General features: G+C 45.2%; 2 protein-coding genes across 3 annotated transcripts in view; one reads left to right on the plus strand and one right to left on the minus strand.

Annotated features, from left to right (window-relative positions):
- IFRD2 (interferon related developmental regulator 2) overlaps window positions 1–9,705 on the minus strand; it is a 33,127-nt gene extending 23,422 nt beyond the window's left edge. Inside the window, exon 1 of the mRNA XM_072989828.2 lies at window positions 9,513–9,705. Within this exon, the coding sequence (XP_072845929.2) occupies window positions 9,513–9,558 (46 nt within the window). The 5' untranslated portion in view covers window positions 9,559–9,705. The remainder of the gene's footprint in view (window positions 1–9,512) is intronic.
- A 6,107-nt stretch (window positions 9,706–15,812) lies between these two features.
- MST1 (macrophage stimulating 1) overlaps window positions 15,813–18,545 on the plus strand; it is a 30,873-nt gene continuing 28,140 nt past the window's right edge. For both annotated transcript variants that reach the window (XM_020789167.3, XM_072989826.2), the window contains exon 1: window positions 15,813–16,699. In XM_020789167.3, the coding sequence (XP_020644826.3) occupies window positions 16,648–16,699 (52 nt within the window). In that variant the 5' untranslated portion in view covers window positions 15,813–16,647. The remainder of the gene's footprint in view (window positions 16,700–18,545) is intronic.

The raw sequence follows: 18,545 nt of genomic DNA on the forward strand, positions 1-18,545 counted from the left end.
GACCTAAGAAAAAAAGAAACAAAATATCCCCCTCTGGTGGTCGAAGGCGGAATAGCAGCTTCCCATTCGTTTCTATGGACGGAAAAGAGCAGATACGGATCAAATGGTTTTCAATGCATTCCTATGGGAAATGCAGATTTGACCTGAGAACTTTTTGACTTGAGAACCGCCTTCCAATACAGATTAAGTTCTCAAGTCAAAACCCCACTGTACCTGATGTTCCAAAATAACGAAACTACAAGCTACGAGAGATAATTTTTAATATTTTCAGATCACAGAGCTACAGAGTCAGCAGTCTGGCTTCCAGAGTTTGCTTAATATTTGTCACAGGATTCTGGCAAAGCTATGCCTTTCTATAGTAGCAGCCTCCATCAATTCCTCGTCCTGGCCAAAGGCTCCCAAGAACTGTAGACGGGAGCAGCTTCGGCAGAGTTAGCTGGCTGAGTGAGTGAGTGAGAGAAAGAGCGTGATCGAGAGAATTCTCCTTAGTTAACCTCATGCAGAAGAGCAAGGGGTGGGAAAGAACATCCCCGGCAGGCAGCCAAGTTGTTATGCTCAGCCAGTCACTTTTCCCGTTACATTCAGAAGACAGACAGTAATAAATCAAGTGACACACCGCCCAAGTGTGCTAGTGGGGATTAGTCTGCCATAATTTAGATGTTGCCATGCTTTCACATTAACACAGAACATGAACTGTGACAGATGCTCAGGGGTCTGAATTCTGCAGCTCTCTTCAGCAGCTAGAAGCGAGAGGCAGCTCAATTAACAGTCAAACAGAAAAAAATATGGGCTACTGTCACACTAGATACAATATCCTGATCACATACTCTTGTACAAACGGCACACTGCCCGATGGAAAGTACTGTGCAATCCAAATAAGCAGGATACACTCGCAATCAGTGCCGACAGGCAGTGTACATTATTTGCTGTTTCCCATGAAGGCCTAGAGCCCCAGTGAGCCCAAGAAAGAGCACAGAGTTAGAAAGTAGAAAGGACAGGAACAGGGGCTATGGCAGAACACTGAACTGCTGCCATGGCCAAAACAGCACAGGGCTGCGTCAAGAGGTGGTCCCTGAAGGGTTAACCAGCTGCTGGCGCCACCGCCGACCCAGGGGCAAGGCTGCACTGGTGGCAGGAGCCAGATGAACGCATGGGGCTGACTAGGCAGCTAGGACCCGCAGCAAAGAGGGCAGCAGGGTGCCACCCAATACAAAGGAAGGCTGCACACACACAATCCTGCACCAGATCACCTGTTGGTGATACAGCAAGGCAGGATGAAAGAATCCCCCCCTTACCCCACAGTCCCCTAGCAAGAAAAGAAATCATCACCTAGCGCTGGGTTTAGCAGGGATGTACCTGTGAACTTTGCACAATCAGCCAGCTGCAGCTGTGTTTATTTTGAGGCTTTGTAAAGAATGCCCAAAGAACAGGACGCTGAGTTCTGCACAAGGTCTGTGCCACCAGGCAGCTGAGGGCTGCTGAAGATTTGTTAGGGTGTTCCTGGGCCTGGCTGAAATCTGCACCATGCCTAGGAGACCCTGGATGTGAAGTCTGTCCACTTTTCCTGCACTGCACTTGTAGACTGTGACTGAAAGCAATTTCAAGACTCCTTTGCCTCCCATGTTTTCGTTAACATCCAGCCTGAAGGAATTTTTAAGAACGTAGATGCTACTATTTTGATTGGTCCTAATAAAAGTGCGGGATGTGGTGGCGCTGCAGGTTAAACTGCAGAAGTTTCTGTGCTGCAAGGTCAGAAGACCAGCTGTCGTAAGATCGAATCCACGCAACAGAGTGAGCTCCCGTCGCTTGTCCCATCTCTTCGCCAACCTAGCAGTTTGAAAGCATGTAAATGCACCACGGTGGGAAGGTAACGGCGTTCCGTGTCGTCGCGCTGGCCATGTGACCACAGAAACTGTCTACGGACACGACTGGACTAAATGTCATGGGGAACCCTTACCTTACCTAACAAAAGAGTTACCAAGTTAGGGGAAAACTACGCCCAGACTTTTTCAGTTTCTTTCTAAAGGACTGTCACTGTTCTCTCTATACATCTACCCTAATAAACTAAATGTAGCCTGAAGACACCAAGAGTTTTCTTTACAACACACTGATATCTCGAGAGCCTTTCTCTTCCTGCGTCCATGGGACATGAGTGGCATTGTCTAGGACAGCAGAACGATGCATTCCTGTTAAGTTCCCTGGAAACAAGAATCACTTTCTCACCTAACCAGCATACACCAATAAAATGAGCTAAAGCAGTGATTAAAATGCTGGAAGAGCAAGGTTCTAGTCCACACTCACTGGGGACTTTAGACCTCATTTTTTTGCTGCATCTACCTACCTACCACCAGGAACGTGGTGGCACTGCGGGCTAAACCGCAGAAGCCTGTGCTGCAGGTCAGAAGACCAAGCAGTCGTAAGACCGAATCCACGCGACGGAGTGAACACCCATCGCTTGTCCCAGCTCCCGCCAACCTAGCGGTTCTAAAGCATGTAAATGCAGGTAGATAAATAGGGACCACTTTGGTGGAAAGGTAACAGCGTTCCGTGTCTAAGTCGCACTGGCCATGTGACCACCGAAGATTGTCTTCGGACAAACGCTGGCTTTGTGGTTTGGAAACGGGAATGAGCACCGCCCCCTAGAGTCGAACACGACTGGACAAAAATTGTCAAGGGGAACCTTTACCTTTACCTCACAAAGTTATTGTCAGACTAAAGTTGGAAGGAGAGCCTTATACAGTATACTGTCTTGGAACTTACTGCAGGAAAAGTAGAATATAAGTTTAACTAATGAATAAAATACCACAGACTGCTAGGAAGACAAATAAGTGGAGCACAGATCAAATCAAGCTTGAACTATAAACAGAAGCTGAAATGACTAAACTGTACCTTGGGCATATTATGAAAATACATGGCTTGTTGAAAAAAATGAAGGTAGGAAAAAATGCAGTAGAAAGTAAAAAAGACCCAGTATGTGACAGTTTGACTCAATAAAAGAAGCCACGGCCCTCCCTCTGGAAGACCCAAGCAGGAATGTTTATGATCAGACTTTTTGGATACATTTAATGCATACAGAGAGAGAGAGAGAGAGAGAGAGAAGAAAAAAGAAAGTAGGAGGAACTTCAGAAGAGTTCTTGAGCACACAAGAAGAGCCCAACCACTATGTTTCAAATGTAGGCATTTTCATAGTGTAGCTATCACACTCACTGAATTATTGATCTATCAAAGAGAAACCAAAATGGGTTTCACTAGCTAGCCTGTACAAAATGACATTTGATACCATATTTCTCTGCCTCATGTAAGGTAGCTTATAATAAAACTACTACTCAGGAGACTTGGGTTCAAATCCTCTTCACCATGAAACTTAGTGTCTCATCCTGATTTACCTCTCAGGGCTGTTGTGAGGATAACGTGGGGGAAAGAAAACCAAGTACACTTTCATGAGTTCAGAGGAGAAACAGCAGAATACGAATGCAACCGATAATGATAAAATACATAAACTTTACTTTATTTGGACTTATAACCCGCTCCTCTAGACAAAGTCTACTTGGGGCAGCTTACGTGAGTGATAAAATACAACAAAATAAAATACAATATAATAACATACATAATAATAAAACCAACAGATGCATATATAGATTATTAAGATGAGATAACTGAGAAACAAAGATAAATTAATTGACTGGAGGGAAGGCCTGCCTAAAGAGCCAAGTTTTTAAATGGCTTTTTAAAACACCCAGCGAGGGAGCCAGGCGGATTTTCGTTGGGAGAGTGTTCCACAACCGAGGGGCCGCTGCCGAGAAGGCCCGGTTTCTTGTTCTTTCCTTCCGGGCTTCTCTCGACGTAAGGCTCCTCAGCCATCCCTGCTGGCTTTGTCGGGTGATTCGGGTAGACCTGGGTGGGAGAAGGCGATCTGCCAAATATCAAGGTCCCAAACCATTTAGGGCTTTATACATCATCATTAAAACTTTGAAATCAATGCGGAAACGAACGGGCAACCAGTGCAAAGCAGCCAGGGTGGGGGAGATATGCTGATATTTCCTCTCCCCACTAAGGAGCCTGGCTGCTGCATTTTGCACCATTTGAAGTTTCCGCATCAATCCCAAAGGCAGCCCCACGTAGAGTGTGTTACAATGATCTAACCTTGAGATTACGAGCGCATGGACAAGAGTAGTGAGGGCCCCCCCATCAAGATATGGTTGCAGCTGGGCAATCCGCCATAGGTGAAAATAGGCGGAACGGACCACGGACGCTACCTGGGTTTCCATGGTAAGTGCTGGGTCCAGATATATCCCCAAGCTGCGAACCCCGCTCTTTGTGGTGAGGGTCGACCCCCAAAAGAAAGGGAGTCACCCAAACTGCTGATGGGAGGACCACCCATCCTCAAGACCTCCGTCTTGTCTGGGTTCAGCCTCAACCCATTCAACTGCATCCATTCCAGTACAGTCTCCAGGCAGCACTAGAGGGGCAGAACGGCATCCATTGAAGTAGGTGAAAAGGAGATGTAGAACTGTGTGTCATCAGCATACTGATGACACGATGCTCCACATCCCCTGATGACCCCGCCCAGCGGCCTCGTGTAGATGTCAAACAGCACTGGAGAGATGATCCACCCCTGCAGAACCCCACAATTGAGGCTCCATGGGGCCGAAATATTCTCCCCAAGTTGTACTCTCTGGGGACAGCCCTCCAAGAAGGATTGGAGCCAGGCAAGCGGCAGGCCGCCGATTCCCAGCTCAGAGAGCCTCCCGAGGAGGCTACCATGGTCAACGGTATCGAAGACGGCTGAGATGTCAAGGAGGACCAATAAGGACATACAGTGGTGCCCCGCATAGCGATGTTAATCCGTTCCGAATTAATCATCGCTATCCAGAAACATCGCTAAACGGAACGGAAAAAGCCATAGGAAGTTTAATGTGTTCCTATGGCTCCCAAACTCACCGTTCAGCGAAGTTCCTCCATAGCGCTGCCATTTTCGCGCCCTCGGTAAGCGAGGGCAGGGTGTGAAAACACTTGCGGTGGCCGTTTTGGGCACCCGGTGGCCATTTTGGAACCGCCAATCAGCTGTTTAAAAAAACATTGCAATGCGAAGATCGGTAAGCGAAACGTTTACTGATCATCACAATGCGATGTTTTGCCTATTCAGAACATCACAATGCGATTGCATTAGCGATCTAAAAAATAGATTGCTATGCAGATTTGTCGTTAAACGGTGCACTCGGTATGCGAGGCACCACTGTATTGCCCCTATTGGCCTCCCTCAACAGGTCATCCAACAGTACGACCAGTGCCATTTCCATACCATAGCGCGGTCTGAAGCCCGACTGAAATGGTCCAGGGCACTGGTTTTGTCCAAAAGCGCCTGTAGCTGGTTTGCCACCACCCTCTCCACCACTTTGCTTAGGAAGGTAACATTGGCGACGGGCCTGTAATTTCCAATGTCATCCGCCGCCAAATTTGGTTTCTTCCTAATGGGCCTAATGAACCTTGCCCTCCTGGAGAGACCCATTAATTATTGCAGTGAACCATTCTATTGTTACTGGCCTGGCTGCTTTGATTAGTCAGGCCGGGCAAGGGTCAAGGGAGGAGGTGGTGGCCCAACAGCGATCAAGTGCCTTGTCCACCAAATCTGGCGTCACAGGCTGAACGAGTCGAGAATTACAGGGCAAGGCAGAGCGCTGGACATTTCTGCTCGATCCATTGTGTTTAATAAAGGAGAACGGTCACGGCGGATGGTCTCCACTTCTAATTTTAAAAATGCTGCAAATTGGTCAGGCAATATATTAGTGGGAGGCCTATCATCCAGACCAATTCCGGATAGATCGCGAATTATACGGAAGAGCTCCTCCTGCTGATTAGAAGCTTCGCTTATCCGGTCAGCGAAGTGAGATCATCTCGCAGCCCTTACCTTAGCTAGGTAATGGTTAGTTGCGATCCTGACAGCTATCTTGTTATAATCCGTCAGTTCCTCCCTCCAAATGCACTCTAGCCGTCTCCTAATTCACTTCATTGCTCGTAGGTCCCGGTTATACCAGGGCCCTGGCCGAGCTCTGCAACAGAGAGGGCGTTTAGGGGCGATCGTGCCTAGTGGCAGCGGCAAACCAGCCGTCCACCAGAGCTTTGACAGAGCAGCTGGAATCCCTCTCATGGTGTCCTGGAATCTCAATGGATCCAGTAACCTTCGAGAACGGACCATTAAAATAGGCCCATGCTCCCTGCGGGGGGAAGTCCCATTGTGAGGTTACATTTTGAGGTTACATTTAAAACATTAAGTACAGCAAGAAATTAAATAAATAAAATAAGACAGCAAAAAGGAAACACTCACAAAACCATATACAGTACCAGGAAAAACAAGGCTGCAACAGAAACATGCAATAGTGTTTGTGTTACTATTTGGCACTTCGAATTGTACCTCGAAACATACAGAGAGCCAGTACGGTTGTTCTACAACTGGCAAGACTTGCCGCATAAAACCCATGGAAGTCTGCAGTGTCCTTGGATGGACAGATTCTGAATCAGCTGACAGACCTTCAGAGGCAGTACCCACATACACAGCATTAGCTCAGCCTGGATGCTGCTACTTGGGCATGGATGACTGTGATCAGATGACCCTGGATTATCATAAGAATAACCAGATTCGATTTTCACAAGGGTCCTATCACAAATCATGTATTGCAATATTGTGCCTACAATACCATATTCTAAAAGGCAGCTTGCCTTACAAAAGCTACAGAGATTACACAAAACTAGTGTGGGAAGTTCCAGACAATATTCTCTCGGCATGCTTACACATACAGTGCTAGTAAATTTCTGTTGTGAGAGCACCTAACATTTTCTGGATGACACCACAACCAAACAACAACAAACAGACAGCAGGGTAGCTGGTACTCAGGAACTTTTCTGGAGAGTTCCCGACCGACCGACCATGCAGGTAAGCCAACAGGTGCTCACCCCAGTGCTGATGTCATAAAGTAAATAAAAAGGGACCGGTGCCTCTACAGCTGTCCAAATACATGTTGGTGCCAAATAGATGTATCCAGTAAAGATGACCAACCGCTCCACTTTCTAATTTCACACATCACAGGAGAACCCTGTAGCATTTTTATTATAGGACATCACACTATCCATTGCCGCTTTTACATTAGCAAAAGGTAAAGCTATACTTCCTATGTTTAACTGCTTTCATCTCCAGAAAAACTGTGTATGGAAGAAATTACTTCACAGAATTCTACTTTATTTTCATCTACAACATGGGATGCTTTGCCTGCACATCTAGCAATATAAGCTATATGTCTTACTGAGCCACAAGTTAGCTCATAAAATCTTCAACTGTTTCCTGCTCAATGAAGGAACACTAAGGACTTCCAAATCAAAGAATATTACTTTACTTACATACATATGATCTAATGTGAGTCAGAAGTAAAAAATTTGATTTTTTAAAAATTACACTTGGATCTTAAAAATCACCCAGTTAAAAGTCAAAGGTTTCATCATAAGTCTGGGTGGCCTAGCTTTCTCCAAGATAACAAAATTGTTCCAGGGATGTACTCTTCCCAGCTATAGCTGACATTTCAGATACAGTAGCTGGCTGCCTCTTGTCTTCTATGAGACCGGTACTGTTTTGCATAGAGGCAAACTCAATCATCTTAGCCTAAACCTGCAGACTGAAGTCGTACAGAATGTCCACAGGTTTATCACCTCACAAAGAACTAGCATCTTATCCTGCAACTTCCATCAAAGTTCCTTGTCCAATAAATAGTAAAATAAAGCTAGATGCACACTTGGCACCAAAGCACTCAGATGTGTTACTCACTGGTGATAAAGCATAACTGTGGAATGGCAACATATCCTAAGCAAAGGCCTGTCCACATTCTCACCACACCCCACTTGCTACCTGATGCAGGGCACCTACATGTTTCACTAGTGACACCACTTTTAACAAATGCTACTCGGATTTCTGCTTTTGGCAAAGAGGATTTTGCTTGAAGTCCTACCCATTGTTTTAGAGACGAATGGGGTGGCTAACAGACTTTTTAAAAAGTATGAGTCCTGAATCAACTTATCACAGAGTAACCAAAAACTTTGGTATCTGTACCAGGAAACACTCAGATGTTATGAAGGACAGTTGGGGGGTGAGGTCGGAGCTCAGACCAGCTGCTTTCTTGGGACTACAACTTCCCAAACCCTTCAGTGAGCACAGACGGTGTGCTTCCCAAGCTCTGTGTGTGTAGAAATTTTCAGAAGAGCAATTTGATCACAGAGAAGAATTACATCAAAACAGAAGAATCATTCATGTAACATAGTTGCAGTCTTCTACCTTTTCCTTATTTGGACTGATGTAACTACGGCTTATTTCCCTGCTGAATGCTTAAGTGTAGCCCTGCTGGACCACTTTGAGGATTCTTGAAGGCCAACACCCTGTTTTCCTAGGTGGACCATTAGATGCCAATGAAAAGCCCTGGAGCAGGGAGGCAATACAGTGCAGTCAACACATTTCCGAGGCAGCCCTCCACTGGGCACAGTAAGAAATCTGAATCTAGCCTGCCATGTGACACACATATGCTCTCCACCATTTACAGGCGGTAATACAGATATAAAACAGGGAAGGGATTCTCATCAATGATTGTCTAGGTGCGGGCTTCATCTTACTTCCTAACACCCTCCCAGGAAATAATGGCAGGAAGAGAAAACAAGAGGCATGTGTTCAAAAGGGGAATGAGGAAAGCAATGACTTCTGGAGGCCACGTGGTGAGTTTTGAGAATAATAATAATAATCCAAACCAGGGCAACTAGGGAGGGGTGTTCTCGGAGTCCGTCCCAACTCCTTCAGATCTTTAGGGATCAAGAGAGCCGCCCTTTCTGTACAAAGAACGGCGAACTTTTTGCTGGGGAAAAGTCTGACCAGGAGGCCCTGTTTTTTCCGGCCCCCTCCCCTCAATCGGGTCAGAGGGCTTGGTGGGGGGGAGTAAGAGGGCTTGCCGAGTCCTACGCAACCCCCTCTCCTCCTCCGCACAACTTTCCCGCGCTTGCACATCCAAGAGCCACCAAGCGCTCGCTCGCACGACCTCCTCCGCTTCTCTAATTGGTACTTAATTCGCTGGAAGAAGCCAGATCCTAAGTGGAGAAGGAAGAGATCCACCCAGCAGAGAGGCGGGGGGGGGGAGAGATGGAGGGGTGGCGGTGGCTCTTTCTCTCTCTCTCCTCCCCCCCCACCGCTTTCCGCCTTCCTGACACGCGGCAGGCCAGCCTCCGGAGCCGCCAGCGCAACAGCTGTCAGAAATAATCGGGGGTGGGGGTGGTGGCGGTGGTGCAGGCAGGCGGGGAGACCGCCGGTGAACTTGCGGGGTGCCTGTCTGCCTGCCTGTTGCGGATTCTTCCCCGTGGAACGGGGGGGATATTATCCCCACCCCACCTCGCTTGCAAGCAAAAAAAAAAAAAAAAAAAAAAGGAGGGAAGGAAACAGGTGGGCAAGAAAGTCAGCAGCCCCCAAAAGTCCCGGCGCCCTCGCTCACCTCGGCCGCCCCGGCGGACTCCGTCGCCCCGGCGGGATCGAGGCATGGCCGAGCTGGGTGAATATCAAGAGGCGGCTTCGGACCAGGCGGCGTCTCTACGGTGGGGATGAACGGGGCCGGTCGCTTCCTGAAGTGGGAACCACGCCGCTTGCTCCACCATCTTCCTTCCTCCCCTGGATCGATCTCTCGCTCTCTTCCCCCCCCCTCCTCCCGCCAAACTAGGGCCGGTCGGGTGATGGTGGTGGCGGTGGGGGTGCCGCCGCGCCCTCTGGGAGCTGAAGTCCTTGTTGGTGAGCCGGACCCGCCACACTAAGGCGCTTTATGACCGGAGAAGGGCTGGACTACGAGCCCCATGATGCTCCGCGCGCCTTGCCTTCCCGGAGCTTGCTGGGAAACACAGTCCGAAGGCTCCAGGCATGGTTATGAATACTGTGTATAAAGTCTGTGGGAACGGCGAATGAACTACGATTCCCAGAAGCCCAAGAGAGAAATTTCCGTGCCTCTGTTGAAGAGATGGGTTTGAATTCCCAATGAAGGAGGCGTCGGAACAGATTAACGCTGACGCCCTCTGGTGAAGATAGGTCGAGGTGGCAGGACGGCTCCAATTAGCGTAATTTGGCGGGTTGCGGAGGATGTTCTTGTGTCGTGAACAGTCCTGGTCACGAGCAAATATTTGGCTGCGAGTGGTTGATTCCTCCTCCCCCCCCCCGGTGTTCCTTGTTCTTCCTGCGTGAAGGAATGTGAATTACCTTAAAAGGATGGGCTGTCTTCCTTCAACTCCTAGTGAAGAGAACGAGCGACGCCGGGAATTTTACAGTGTTTCCAAAAGGAGCGAAGTTTTAATTTAATGTGATACGGAACCAACAAGCATCGTAGAATTTGACAGAGAAAAGGCAGCTGTTAGCTTCAGTGATAACGGCAGACTTGAATCTGGGGTGGCTCTTATCAAAATCTGGAAGAGGTGCTCCTGGTCAGTCGAAAGGCAGATCAAGGAAGAGGCATGCACGGGGTGCTGGATGGGATTACTCTTCCATTGAAAAACCAGATGCACTGCTTGGGGTTACTCCTGGATTCATCTCTGACCCTGGATGCCCAGGTCTCCGCGCTGGCCAGGCGTGCATTTGCACTATTAAAACTAGTACACCATCTACATCAGTTTTTTGAGAGATCTCATCACACCACTGTGACACATACCCTTCCTTCTCAGCTGGATTACTGTAATGCACTCTATGTGGGGCTGCTGATGGAAAGTGTCAAGAAAATTCTAGTCCAAAATGCAGCAGCCAGATTGCTGACTGGGACTGGTTACAGAGGTCACCTGACCACCACCTCCCTCAACCTTACAGCAGCTTCACTGGCTGCCAATCAATTTCCAGGCCCAATTCAAAGTGCTGGTTTTAAACTACAGTATAAAGCCCTAAATAACCTGGGCCTAAGCTATCTCAAAGACTGTATATCCCATTATGAGCTGACTTAACACCTCTCTGAGTCCCTCAGTCAGTCAGCATTGCCTCTCACTACTGTAGGTCCAATTATCTTCCTCAATGTAATAGGAACTAACCTGTAAGAATTAATTTCGTTACCAATTTAATTAGAAATGTGTTCACTGAAAGGGGCAGCTTGGTTCAATTTATTTTTAAACTAGCGAAAATGGCTTGCTTTGACTGGATTAAAAGCCCATTCATTCTACCCCTCCACCCTCATGCTTTAGCTGTCTTCTTTCATCCCGTTTTTGACCCCACACTGGTTATTTTTCTTCCTTTGCCTTGCTATTCCCTTATCCTAGTATACACTTACATTGGTAGGGATATGAAACGGTCTGTTTAGGAAGTCACTGTGGTACAGTGGACAGACTGGTGGATGAGGACTCAGAAGATGGTGGGTTGGAATACCTTCTAGCCATGAGAACTCACTTGAGGGAGTGGGTGGCACTGGTAAAACTACTCCTCAGAAGGTGGTTACGTGGGGAGAACCCTACAGTGGCTTTAAAAAGCCCCTTATTTAAATCGTTTTGAATTGCTGTAAAAATGTGTGAATACATGAAACGTGTAAGAGTAGATGTATTTGACAGCAAATAGTGTTTTTTGGAGAAGCAGTGAGGTGTTTTTTTACCCCTTTATCAAAAGTTTCTTTATTTTAACATGGATGTGGAATCAATTCATTTAAATTGATTCCCCCCCCCCATGTCTGTGTTAATGTTTAAATTGCCCTTTCTCTGGATGATTTTCACACCGACTTGCCCCTGGTGTTGTGTTAAAAGTGGGGGTGAGGGAGAAGCCAATGCACCAAACAACCTGCAGGAGCCTCTTGCTTGCCCACCCACCTGCACCAATCTTCTTCCAGTCCCAGGATCAGGGGACGGATAAGGCAAGATCAACCCCAAAAAGCGTCTCTTCAATGAGCTGACATGCAGATTCCAGAATTCGCAGCAGGAAGGCAGGCAAAGAACTGCCATTACTGCTTCTCTCTTCCCCACTCCAGCCAACCAGTTTCAACCCATATTTCCTCCTTTGCATCAGCTGTCTCTCTGTGTGCTTTGTTTGCACATTTATATTGGGTGTCAGTTGCTCGTTGCCACTGGGCTCTCCTGGGTGGGTCAGCACTCACAAGGCACCACTGTGTGCACAAAGGCTTTCTGCTGCCAGCTTACTCTTCGTATTGCAGTTTCATATTGCACTTCCCTCCTATGGGTGCTCACACCCAGGGTATACAAACATACATGCATGTATACGTGTCTCTCTGAATTCCAGCCTTGAATTGTTGCCTACAAACAATGGGAGAAACAGGGTATCTATATTTGTATGGTGAGTGTTGTGTATATTTTTAACTTTGTTTTTTGTAGTGGTGTTGTCCAGTTTTACCTTGGGGAAGAGCACCTCATTTCGTTGCACCCACTTGTGAGTGCAATGACAAATAAATTTCTTATGTCTTATGTCTTATGAGATACTGTAGATCCCATGAGTCTGGCAAGGGTGTCCTTTCAAAAAACACCGGATTATATATTTGTTCCAAGGGAACACAAACTACAGTTCAAACACCACGTGACTGCCACATGACCCAGAATCGATTTAAGTCACTTTGATTTACATCAACACATATTCCAAACTATTGCTTTAACATAAGTGACTCCTTATATATCCCAAGTATCTTGAAACCCCTGTTAGGATAACTATAAGTTGGATACAACTTGACAGTACATAAGGAAACATTTAGAAGTTTGGTGATATTGATTTCACAATTAACAGACATACCCACTGTGATTTCTGCCCAGGTCATGAATATTCATATGCTATTTGCATAGACCAATGGGAATGCTGGAGGGGCGGAATCACAAGATATAAGAGACTCAGCAGGAGGAGGGATAGTTTAGATAGGGTTTTGAGATAGAGAAATACAGAAATTGAGAGAGAGTTTTGGAGTTTGGGTGGGAGAGTGGTGGTTGAGAGTGGACAAAGGAGAATGTTTGTTTAAGAGTTAACAACATTGCTTTTTCTGTCAACACCTGTATCAATAAACAATTTCTATTTGGTTCTTTTAAAATGACATATGGCCTGGACCTCAATTATTAATAGTAGGTATTGATGATGTAATCAACTGGTAGCAGCTGAGGGGTGCATAGCATGAGCTCTTTGTTTGGTGAAAAAAGCATGGGCCATGTGGGAATCGTGACAAATTGGTGGCAGAGCGGTGGGATCCAAAGCAACCCAATGAAAAGTTGAATGGGCTTGGGTTTAAAAGTATTCCTAGCTAGAAGGGGTTAGGATCTGTGGTGAGAAATGGTTACCTGTTAGAGTCTTGGTGAAGACTTAGTTTTGTGACACACACCAAATACATATGATCAGGTATTCCCCAGTTGGAGGTCTGGGGAAACCAATTCAGGTATTTAAACCGATTGAGCTGCAATTTTTTTATTGCCAGTGTAACTGCACCCAAGTTTGGAAATGAACACCATCTGTGCAAATGTACAGTATGTCTTTGTAATTGTTATCAACTAAAAATCCTTTCAGGATAAAAAACATTAAAGGCTAGAAAATATAACTTCCAAGTTCATCAACAAATGGTAAAGTTCTCATACTTGAAGTTTATATGATCTTAATTACAGAAGAAACCAGCAAATGCTACTAAAATCACAACTATCAAAATTAAATTGTGAGTAGGGCTCAGGAGATCCAGCTCTGAGATATAAGTAACCCATGTATTTAATTTAAGAGCTCAGCGGTATCAATCGAAAACAATGCTTCTAGCCACTACTTGTTTTCAAAAGCTTTTGGGACAAATCTTAAAAAAAAAAGATGAACATGAATGATTTACATTGCATTAACTAACTCAGTTACATTAGAATTAAATTAGATATGGTGGTACTCTTCCTTCCTTTGGGGATGCTACAGTTTATAGCATCAGGGGCAGTTCACCCATTGCCTAGACATGGAAGAGTGCATCTACTCCCACCTCATTTCTCTTAGGAAGGGCTGTGTGAGGTGGGGAGTCCAATTCCAGCCAATTGTTATTGATACATTTCTAGTTTCAAAGTTTAGTTGGGTGAAAAAATGGGTGAATACTTTTCTTTTAAGTGTTGCAGGCCAGGAGTCATGGCAAAAACAAAAGGTGAATGTAAGTCCATCTAGAGTGAGGAATAGGTGGGAGAGCCACACAGTCAAAGATGATTGTTTTAATCCAGTGTTGATGGGTGTGCATGCTGTCACCGTAGGCATGTCAGATGCTGTTTGTGATATCACATGATGGGGATATCATGCCTTGCTCTAGCCCCGTTTCTTTATTTTAAAAAAAAATGATATTTATGTGCATCTTCAAATGGGCAATTTTAATTACTGGTTAAAGGAAAGAGAATCACACATCCGCATGTTCAAACATAGGCAAAAGGTGGGGCGAATCAAAGATACAACAGCGGTCGATGGGAGGGGGCACGAACAGAGGAGGCAGACAATTGTTAGGAAAGAGGATGGTCCTGTATTGTCTGATACGGCAGTGTGTAAAAACTGAAGCAGAAAAGATCTGACTGGACATTATTTCAAACTGCAGAAGGGTGTGCTGTTGTATAATATGCCAGGAGTCACAGCAGATTTAATTAGTGCATGTATAAATAAAATCATGCTGTTTGACTGATTTCTGTTTTATGATAACTGAGGATGGGGCTACACTAGCTGCAGGGAGTGAACTAGTGTAATGTAGGCTGCTTTGGAATGGTCAGGCTTGATTAGATTATTCTGCCTGTTCCATCCCCACCTTCCCTGTTCACACATCCCTTTGACTGTTGTTGTTTCCTTTATTCTCCCTTTTGCTTCTGTTCACACATGTGGATGTGTGGTTCCCTTTTCTTTAACTTGTAATTAAAATTGCCCATCTGAAGATACATATAAACACCTAAAAAAATAAAATGGAAATTATAAGGAGTTGTACAGTGACCAACCTGAAAGCAAAGCAAAGCGATGGTATAAACCATTTCCATACAAATGGTCAGGCTTGATTAGATTATTCTAATTCTAATCAAGCTTGACCAGTCATATTGAAATGTGAATTAGATTCTTCTAATCAAGCCCAGCCATTCCTACTGAAATGAAATTCACCTTGTTTTGCTTTCAGGTTGATTGCCACAAACCTCCTTATATTTTCCTTTGACTTATTAATATGGCGGAGTGGATGGTACTAGTTAAGTTGGAAGGGTGAATGCTCCTCCAAATGAACAACAACAACATTCCTTTCAAATGGAAAAACAGCACCTCTATTCCTGCTTCTTGGTTACAAAATGTTTTTCATGTAGAATATTATTAAAAGATGTGACCACACACAGTGTGAATGATAACAGCTAGGATGAGGCTTTCCAGTGGCATTCCTTTGTGCAGTTATGCAAAACTTAGTTTCACTTAATTCTAAATCTAATGTACAATAAAAATGTAGATAGTGCATGTATATGCAAACACACTCAAAGAAATGTAAGTAGTTTGGATATTTTCTTCCCAAATCCATATATTCACAGTAATAACCACACAAATTATTTACTGTATTTTGACAACAAAGAGGCTTGTAATACTTAACATATTTTATTAGGCATAAACATTTTATGAAGAGCTGCCACTTTATGGGAGGCAGTGCCATAACTATCCTGCACATGTGGCTACATTCTTCTCTGGCACGGAACCCCATGACTTTACAGGCAGGAATCAGTAGCCCTCATTTTTTCCAAGTTACAGAAGCATCATCTATAAATTTCCACCTGTCGTGTAGCTATTTAAGTGCATAGGCTCTGTGCCACTGAGTTTGGATCCACGCAAAATGTGTTGCCCTAGTTCTGTATTCTTCAACTGTGTGCCACCCTGGAAAACTCTGTTGTGGTGGTGGTGGTGATGGTAACAGAGTCATTAAAGAAATCTGCTTTTCTTTTGCATATCATATCTCTGAAGGAGAGAGTTGTGGTCCACAAGAAATTAATTGTGCCCTTAACATAAAAAGAATATGTTAATCTTTAAGTTGCCCCATGAAAGCTCTCTGGGGGCTTCTGCTTAGCTTCAGGTCCCTCTTAAATGTCGCCTGATGGGCTCAGTTACGCAGGGCTCAGGACTACAGCTCTTACAGCCCCGCTGTTACATTCTGAAGATGTAGCTTGGCAGCCTGAGCTGGATTTTTACTAGCTCCCTCTTCCACCCAGGCTTGTTTGCTGGGAAGTGTTTATGACAATACGGGGCGGTCGCAGCTGTCAGACCACTTACAGGAAGGGGAAGAGTCTTGATCCACAGCCAGCGTGCACTGGTTTGGAGCCATTTCCTAATTTGACTTCGTGTTGCATTGATTTTTATGACTACATATTTATCGTTTGTGTCAGCTGGGGTCTGAGAAAGGGAGCTATTCACCAGCTGAAGAAAGGAATGGGGGACATTCCTCCTTAAAGGTGCCCATGATAGTGAGCCCCTCTGGAGCAGTTTGCACCCCATATCCACTGAAACTTTTCCTTTCCCCTCTGTGGAGATATCGCTGACACATGTGAGCCCTGGGTAAATATTTGGCCAGTGGGGTCAGGGGGCTCTGCATGCTGCTTCCTGTTAGGATGTTCCTGGACATACAACCCTGCTGAGATATCTGCCTTGTCAAGTGGAGGAGACTTTTGGTGCCGGAGAGAGTCATGAACCCTCCCGTTCTCGTGCTCTTGGTACTGCTCTGTACTTTCAGCAGAGGTGAGTCCCATTTCTCTGTTTCCATAGCTTGCTTCTCTTGTGACATCAGGTGCCAGCTGAGTAACTGCCCCCAAAATCCCTTTTTCTTTGGTCCTCTAGCATGGTGGCATGCCAAAGCCTTCTGCACTGAGATACCTCAGGCAGGCAACAGGAGCCGGCTTGGTTATTTGGCAGAGTGAGGAAGCTCCCTCAGGCCACAAGTCTGGAATCTGGTGAACATACAGCCAAGTGGTTTTTTTGTGATTGATTTGGGATTATTGTGAAGATTATTGCCAGGGAAAGGGGAAAATATGTGTGTGGAATTTTCTATCTCATGTACCAACATAATTTGGCTGGCTTCGGTTACAATCTACACCTTGATTTGGGTGGGTAGGCAGCAAAATGCTGCTATATAGATTGTGGGCGATTCTGAAAGGGCTGGCAATGCTATGCCAGTTCTGCTAAAGCCTGTGGAATGGGCAGAGTGGGGAATAGCAGTTTCTTCTCTTCCAACTCTTGTTCTCCCAGGTTCCTTCTGTCCCCAGAGAGCTCTAAATGAACAAGGAGGAAAAAGCAACTGAGAAGTCATGCAGGTCCCTTGTGCACAGTTGCTGCTCCTCTCAGGGTGCAAGAATCTTTGGCAGACTGATGGCAGGCTTTCAGCAGGTGAAGCTATGGGACTCACTGTTAGGAAGGGCTGAGCCTATCAAGCATCTGTCTGATAGGCAGCCATGGAAAATCCCAGAGCCCTTCCTGTCTATGCATTTTGTCAGCTATGTATCATGTATTCTTGGATTAGTCAGTCCCTGAAATGTACCTGTACTGTACTTTTGCCACGGGAAGCCAGATGCACTGAGTATGTAATCAGTATTAGTCCCCACCCCTTGCTTCCTTTGGAGATTTTGGATTTCAGATTCCAAAAGCTCTGAAAGACCAGGGATCCTGACAGCTGAAATCCAAAATATCTGGATGGCTAAAGGCCAAGTATTAAACCAGATTAAATGGAAATCAGGAATTAAAGCACTAGGAGTTATCTATGCTTGATCTTGAATAGACAATTAAGACCTGTTGGCTTTACAGAAGACCTACTCCTGATGTAGATTACAACAGCTAGAACTGCTTTGTTGATCTGGATCAACACAGCTGCGTGCATTTTTGTCCTCTCTTTGGAAATACAGCTATGAGAATTCTTATGATGTCCACCTCTGCTACATAATCTATGACTACTAGATCAGTATTGGAAATATTGAGGACATATTTATTTATTTATTTATTTATTTATTTATTTATTTATTTATTTATTTATTTATTTATTTATTTATTTATTTATTTATTTATTCGATTTATACCCCACCCCTCTAGACAGAGTCTACTCGGGGCGGCTTACAAAGAAGAATAAAACATTATAAAATACAATGAAAAAAATCAATCACATAATTATATCAGCAAACATTCCCTTTTTAGATGACTACTCGCAGAACTGCTTGCCGACATGATTAGTGAGCATGCTGGCTTGGAGATTCTGGGAGTCATAGTCTTCCAAAGTTGTGTTTCCAAGCCTTGAAAGATCAAAAGAGAGATCTAGCAAGCAGAGTACTGCCTACAGGGACTGGAGGTAGATCTCGAGTGTTTCAGACAGGAGTCCTTTCCAGACCTATTGGAAAATGAACATCATTTGACCTTTTCAAGGCAAGACACGGCTGGTCTGCTTCAGTCATGGGTCTCTTGCTCCATTGACATTTATGACATTTGTGATGCCATAAACACAAAGTGCTCATCATAAACACAAAGTTATGAGCTCTGCAGATGGTATGGTTCTCTTGAGCATAGCCTTGGACTTTTAGAGGCGATTGGCTTTTGAGTTCCC

The sequence above is a fragment of the Pogona vitticeps genome, chromosome 2 (assembly GCF_051106095.1).
Source record: "Pogona vitticeps strain Pit_001003342236 chromosome 2, PviZW2.1, whole genome shotgun sequence".
Classification (NCBI taxonomy): domain Eukaryota; kingdom Metazoa; phylum Chordata; class Lepidosauria; order Squamata; family Agamidae; genus Pogona; species Pogona vitticeps.